The 7,637-nt window shown below is 35.2% G+C and overlaps 1 protein-coding gene across 2 annotated transcripts; it reads left to right on the top strand.

Annotated features, from left to right (window-relative positions):
• Positions 1–2,465: 2,465 nt before the first annotated feature.
• Positions 2,466–7,031, top strand: LOC128212934 (Rieske domain-containing protein-like). Of its 2 annotated transcripts, none has more exons than XM_052918339.1 (5): positions 2,466–2,752; positions 3,283–3,415; positions 4,191–4,228; positions 4,365–4,445; positions 6,618–7,031. In XM_052918339.1, the coding sequence occupies exons 1-5, from the start codon at positions 2,738–2,740 to the stop codon at positions 6,777–6,779; spliced, it is 429 nt and encodes a 142-aa protein (XP_052774299.1). In that variant the 5' UTR covers positions 2,466–2,737; the 3' UTR covers positions 6,780–7,031. The 2 variants fall into 2 exon arrangements, with proteins under 2 accessions (XP_052774299.1, XP_052774300.1); XM_052918340.1 differs by having other exon boundaries at positions 2,473–2,752; positions 4,191–4,225.
• Positions 7,032–7,637: the final 606 nt, after the last annotated feature.

The raw sequence follows: 7,637 nt of genomic DNA, 5'->3' as shown, positions 1-7,637 counted from the left end.
CAATTACGCCCACAATCAACAGACACCTAAATTAAAGTATATTGACATCAATCAAAAACAGCAATGAAGGAACTGAACCTTGAACTATCATTGTTAAGTTATTCAATACAATCCCTTCAGTTACTCTATTAACTGTCCTAATAAATTAACTCGGTGATAGATCAATTCAGCGTACGTACTGGAAGTAAAGGGATAAGTTCAGTACAAGTAACACACAATAAATTTAAACTACCATGAAACTGTTTTTGGATGCTGAGTTTGGCCCTGTAGTTTCAATTGTAGAATTAAATTCGTGTATATGTCATTAGTGGGCATCGATTAAAGTGGCCACACAAAAGACTAAACAAGTTGGCGTTACCTTCTAGTTTAATAAGAATGATATTTTTTACCTTGTCATACATCTCTAAAATATTAGACTTCCACGAAAGTCTACTAAATACGAACTTTAGGCATTATGGGTATTGCATAGATTTTGTAAAATCGGATTAAAGATTTTTTTCTTGACCGTTGGTCGTTCTAACTTCTAATGCAGAATGAAAACTAGTTTGCATGGGTTTCTTATCCATAGAACGCTCTTTGGATAATAGCATTGGTTTTCGCCTCATGTCATTCGGGCCTTCGAAATGCTCCAATGATATCGACTAGCTTCATGCCAATACGCTTAGCATTCGCGCAACAATTAAAAAATATCTATAAGGGCATGCAACACGTGTGTCGGTATAACATGAGGCACCAGAAAAAAATTCTCAGAATGTCAAGAAGATATACATGGTCAAAAAGAAATCAAAAATATATTGACAATATATTTAAAATATAGGAGGAAGTATAAATTTATACAAAGATAACAGAAAAATGCGCAATTGGTGTTAGTGTATTTATCTAGTGGTGTGTTAAAAGGAGGGCGATATGTGTGACCCCTCCGATCAGACGAGTCAATTAACACTGTTTAGGTCCTTTGGTAAGCTTTTTAATACAGTCTTAAATACCAGATTGCTAAAATGCATTGTAAAGTATGATATGCTAAGTGAATTCCAAACTGATTTTAGACAAGCATTTCAACCGTCGATAAGTTTGTTTTTTATATGCTTATACATTACCTTTACACATCTCGCAAAAAAGTCTGTGCTTTATAACATGCTGAAAGGTGCCTTTGAATCTATTACTGGAATATTCTATGGTTTAAACTACAAGGACACGAGATAAAAGGAAACTTTTTCAAATGAAACATGTACGAACAAGCAAAAAGCTGTGTAAACGTAAATGGTACAAAGACGGAATCTTTTCTTTGCTGTGTTGTCGTCCGACAAGGAGAAAGTTTCATCTCCTTTGCTATGTTCATTCTTTGTAAATGATATCATCAATATTTCTCAATAACTCGATTGTGAATGGTATTGTAACTGATAAACATGAAAGTTATAAAATAAAATGAATATATTTGATACGCCTACCAAAAATATGGCGAATGTAGGTCGTAGTTTTGTGTATAGTAGGGTTTTGTCTGCATATCATTTTAACGCTGTAAACGCTCGCCATTTTGATCGAGCCAACGTTCACTAGAACGCTCAATAAAATGATCTCGTTTTTTTTCTAGTGCATGAAACTAACGAAAATAAATCCATAAAAGAAGAAAAATGTATTTTTTTAACAGCTGTCAAATTAAAAAAAATAGTATTACAATGGTCGACAATGTTTGAGGATCTAATGTGTGTTTATAGTATTGCTAGTCGTTTTTTAGCACCGTACGTGCCGTTAAGGCGGGTTTAAACCTTCTCTCTACTGCGTACCTTAAACTCCATTGTTTTTATCCGATTCCCGCTTGACATGGTGGTGGTGTGTAAGCTTATTTATACTCGCTTTCGGGCCTTGCGCATAAGGATTTTAAGCATAGTGAACAGACAGAATGTAACCCTGGTTAGAGCCACCCTGGTTAATTAAAGCGCACTGCCACACGGGACTCCCATTTAATGTCCCTCCCGAAAGACGGTTAGTAATTTTAGTGTGGTGACGGGGAATCGAACCTACCCTGTATTGACAGTCAACTGTGTTATCACTAGATCAAGGATCCGTCACAAACACTTTTATTTTTTCAAGCCGGTATCCGAATCGAATAATACAAATATTGAATTTCTGCGTACCGCGTACATCCCAATAATGAGTCAGAAATACTCTTTAAAAACAAAAGAATATTGCGTACCAACGGAGGAGTGGGGATCAGCTTTGCTTCTGAAGGTCTAATAAACGGATGCGTCGGTTATTTAGGTGTCAGTATAGTAACTTATACTTTAACAATATAAGATTGTGCATACAAATGAAGTTTACACATTGTTATTTAAAGGATTGTCTCTTTAATTTCATTAGAACAATTGTGTTTGGTGTATTGTGATGAAACATGATACTGCAAATATAATTAGATCGATGACTTTATTAATATAATTTCATTGCTCCAAATGTAAGCTTATGTACGTTTTTCCTTTACAGTATATAAATATTTGAAATAAGTTGTCAGTATCTGAATATATCATTTAAATGATAACATTTAAAGGTTTGAGACATATACGCTGCTTGCCTTAAATCTAATCTACGCTCTGAAACAATTTTGAATGAAGGGGAATTAGTGTTTTCTAACCGAGCCCTTTAAAAATTAAGGATAACCTCCCTTAGTTTGAAATGTAGACAAAGAAGTTTTACAACTTTATGAAGACTCAAGTAATGTTTCTCGGTAGGAATTGTATTTGTAATGGCTGCAATACAGGTATATATAGTTGAAAGCATATATGTTGTTACTATTTTTACTTATTCTAAGATGTCATTGCCTCATTGCTCTTCAAAGGAACTTTCAACGTTGCTCGATCCGGATGCCATGATTTGGTAATGTCATTGCATGATAAAAAACACTATCTTTCTCTTTTTATTTTCCATTTAACAATAAAGTTGTTCTGCATATTTTATACATTACACTGGAACGGTTGGCGTGCAGCCTGTGTGTCAGTGCTTCGCGTAAATGTAAAATTGTTCTTCACAGAGTGATATAGCGGCACTTAATTTGTCAATCTTGCCTATTTCTATTCAAAAATAGCAACAAGAAAATGGTAGTGTTTCGTTTTGTTTATAGCCATCCTAGGTACTATTTGAACATATAAATTAGAGCGTGAAACATCATATTTGCAAGATGCAGATTTACAATTTTCCCTAAATAAGATATAATAAGAGCAATATGTACTTAATCTGCTTATTTTTTAAATTTTGCATGCATGCGAATACTTCTTTCCTATCATTTTCCAGGAAGAAGTGTTTGCGTGTTCCGTGTCTGAATTTGTCCGAGGGACAGAAAAGAAAAGAATAACAGTCAACGACAACGATATATTCATCGTGAAAATTGGAGACAAATATTTCGCCCTAGATTCGTTTTGTTACCGTAAGTTATCTTTCTTCCATTTATGTCGAACACATCACGAGGACTCAGACATTGCGCATTATAACCGCAAAATGTTAGTAAAATGAAAATAAATAAATAAATAAATAAACGTTTGTATGTAGGGTTAAAATAAAAAAGGTTACTGTGATATAATATGATTTAGTGTATAACAATAGTTAAGTCTTTGGTTTGGTTAAAGTTAGCCATAATGTTAATTGGTTGGTCAATATTTATCAAATAATTACTGTTGACAACAAAATTGCTTTCAATTAGCCGAAGTATGCAGATATATTCTCCTGGTATAAAAGGGTATGTTAAGTAGTCGATGACTGTGTTTTTATTAGCATGTACAAGCGAAAAGTCTGACGTTACGCAGTAAGTGACTGGGGCGTTGAATCAAGATACCTCCGCTATTAATGGCAACACCATTGGAGAGGTAAACTGCTGTCAATGCGCCTATGGCCACGATGACGAAGATAGAAAACATGGGACATTTTAAAAGTTACACTTGAAGTACGTTCGTACGTTCAATTTTATCCGTCGAACTCTTAGTTCATCAGTTAAGGTTTTTGGGTGAGGAAACCAGACCTCAGAGCCATTTTCTTATTTGGACTGGGGTCAGGGTGCGAAATAGGGTCTGATAGCGACTCAGACCTGACATTGACATTTCTGCGGAGGAACCCTAGAGTTTGATTTGCTCTTTAGCTTTCATATTGAACTTGGTTTTACTATCAAAAATCATAAATGTGTATTTATCTACCTTTTATTTTTCAAGATGCTGGCGGTCCTTTATACAATGGCGATATAGAGGTAGTTAGTACTAGTTACCATGTTTTAGAGAAGATTGTAAACATTGTATTACTGATGTTTAATAGGATGTATTTTATTGTTTTAAGTACTATTGGCATATGGATTGCATTATTAAATATGATATGTATTTTTATATCAGGAGCTTGGTGGTCGTGCGTGTATGGTATGTCCCTGGCATAAATATAAAGTGTGCATCGACACGGGACAAAACTTCTACCAGGTAAGCAGTTCGTAGCTTCAGTGTTTGTTTGTTTAGAAGTCTATTTTTATGTTTTTTTTGTCATTTTGTTGTTGTTTTTGCATTTGCACTTGCTGATATTTTTTATTATGGTAAGAGCCCGAGAGAATGAGAAAGCGATTAGCTATTAGTCCTTGTACCTGAATAGCAAACCTTTCATTTGGCACGTTATTAAAATGACGATATTTATACCAAACAAGCTGTTGTTTGATACTTTTATCGACAACCCTATACTTTCTTTAAACTTTTATTCTAATTCAAAGTAAGCGCATAGCCTTACAAATGGCATCAGTTCTATTCTCATGTTTTGTTATCAGACAAAAGGAAAACGATCAAGAACTAACATTTATTATTAATGTGTTCTCGTCGTGTTGTTATTAATTTGTGTTTAATTATATTTAGATTTGCTTCAATTAGTAAAACCCGAGCAATGGCCCTTGAATTAGCAACAATTCGCATTTCTGGACTTGTGTACCCTAAACTCCAAAACAGGCTCACCAAGAGTCAATAAACTCATATTTTTGTGTCCCATTAAAATTTATGGAAAACGGAGAAAATGATAGCCCTCGCGATATATGTGGGCAACTTTGAAATATGGACACATTTCTAGTTTTTTGTACGGCAATTTTCATTATAAAACCTAATTAGGTCGTTACCTTATTTTTAACCCCCGCCACGGAGTGCACTTCGTCCGTCTGTCAGTCCGTCCGTCTGTCCGTCTGGCTGTAACATTTCGTGTCCGGGCTATTACTTACTTATGCATGGATGGATTACCATATTACTTGGTACAAATGTTGTCCTCATTGAGACGATATGCAGTGACCTTGAAACGGGTCTATTCCTTAAAGGTCAAGGTCACACAAGACATTTAAAGGTCAGAGTACACATGCTCATGTCCGCGCTATAACTTACTTATGCATTGATGGATTACCATATTACTTGTTACAAATGTTGTCCTCATTGAGACGATGTGCAGTGACCTCCACCCGGGTCCATACCTCAAAGGTCAAGGTCACACGAGACATTTAAAGGTCAGAGTACACATGCTCATGTCCGTGCTATAACTTATTTATGCATTGATGGATTACACTATTAGTTGGTACAAATGTTGTCCTCATTGAGAAAATGTGCAGTGACCTTATTCTGGGTCCATACCTCAAAGGTCAAGGTCACACAAGACATTTAAAGTTCAGAGTACACAAGCTCGTGTCCGCGCTATAACTTAATTATGCATTGATGGATTACCACATTACTTGGTACAAATGTTGTCCTCATTGAGACAATGTGCAGTTACATTGACCCGGGTCAATACCTCAAAGGTCAAGGTCACATATGACATTTAAAGGTCATAGTACACATGGTTGTGTCCGGGCTTTTTACATTTAGCCGGGTAGGTATGTCAATTCTTACTGGATTTATTGACCTTATACATTTCATGTACTTTTAGCAACAATAACTGAATGGATCCAAGAACTCGAACGAATTGCAATTTGTGCCAGTATTCCATCATTAAGTTTTGGGTCCATATTATGACATTGCTAGATAGAGGATAAAATATCAATATTCATTGAAAGTGTTAAACAAGTTGCACAGATTGATACTTAGGGCATTCTACCAAGCATTATCATTATGTGCAACAAGCTTGATATTTAAAAAAAAACACAATGGACACAGATGTGATAATATATATATAGCATGTGTTTTCTCTTCAAAAGAAGTAAAACAATGTTTTGACGTCACTACAATATATATGTATCACTTTATCGAAAATACTTAAGGCTTGCTATTTCATCGATGTTATAAATCAAGGACTCATTTTCCTTCCTATTTTTAGCCAAAATAACCTTGACATTGATCTACACTACACACAATATGATTTTTTTAACAAATACACTTTTATAATATGTTCAAATATCCAAGAATATTTAAGTTACCGATCAAACAACTTGTATTTCCTATATTCCCACTCTTGACCAGTGGTTGTGTACAATTTTGGTCAGATTGAACATAGCAGTCAGGTTGCGGGAAAAACAAAATTACTAAAAAACAACGACGGGGATATAGCCGTCCTTTGGACTGCCTTGTGTTTATTGAATGATAAGTCATATCACAGGCGACAATTGTCAGTTTAGTTTTAAACTATTTCTATTTAAGTCGGTTGATCCGAAAAACCCTAAGACGTCGGTGAAATGGACGGCAGGACAGCGTCGCCATAGAACGCACGCCGTTATCGTCAGGGACGGTAAAATATACGTAACGTTAACGGAAAAAGACGGAACGCTGGACTCGGATCAGTACAATGGTCACCGAGCCTGAAATCTGGAAATCTATGATACATTGAGTGTTTGTTTTACGGTATACGGGTGATGTCAGTGCTTTGTGATGCTTCGAGTGCATATTTTGCGGTACGGGACCGCTTTGAGTTATTTGTTTTCGCTATTCCCTTTCTTTGGGAGAATGTATCGGTACGGTAAGAAACTCGTTACAGACACCATGCGGACTAGCGCTTCTTTGGAAATCTTTTAGCTCCCGCCCTGGCGCTCAATTGAATAAACGTCGAATAAAGAAGCCAATAGTTCCTTGAAGAAAATTATAATGTATATTTAACCGAAACAACTGATTACACCTAAGGGCGTTTTGCTTTCGAAGAAACAGTTGTCTTCTTTTAAATAAATAGTTTTTCTTCAAACTTCAGCACTTTCTCTAAAAAAAAAATCCTTGGAACTTAAGATATACTTTGATATAATTTGATAAATGTTAAAGAAAGTTAATTAATTACATTTGGCTTTGATGTAAGATGAGCTGAGATGATTCATTTGTTTATGGTTTGCCTGTCTTAATTAAATATTGCAAGTACACAATTTCAGTACTTTTAGATGATAGGAGCATCCGGACGTTTGATGTGGTATGAGCGAAATGAATATTTTTTATAGATAAACAGGTAATATCCTTTGTATATGAATCGCATTTTATGTTTAAGTTACTGATACCGCATAAAATATATTGCAATTAATATGCATGTTATGTATAACCTGTTGTGAAGTTCTTTATACACATAGACTAGTGTAACGTTCCGCTGAAGGCGGAAGTGTGTTCATAGTACATTGATGTACTTGCTTGGTAATATGCAAATTGGCGTATCCAGGTCTCCGTGTGGATGGAGAATATACTATA

The sequence above is a fragment of the Mya arenaria genome, chromosome 13, assembly GCF_026914265.1.
Source record: "Mya arenaria isolate MELC-2E11 chromosome 13, ASM2691426v1".
NCBI lineage: Eukaryota > Metazoa > Mollusca > Bivalvia > Myida > Myidae > Mya > Mya arenaria.
The sequence above is the reverse complement of the archived record's forward strand: the minus strand, read 5'-3'. Positions and strand labels throughout refer to the sequence as shown.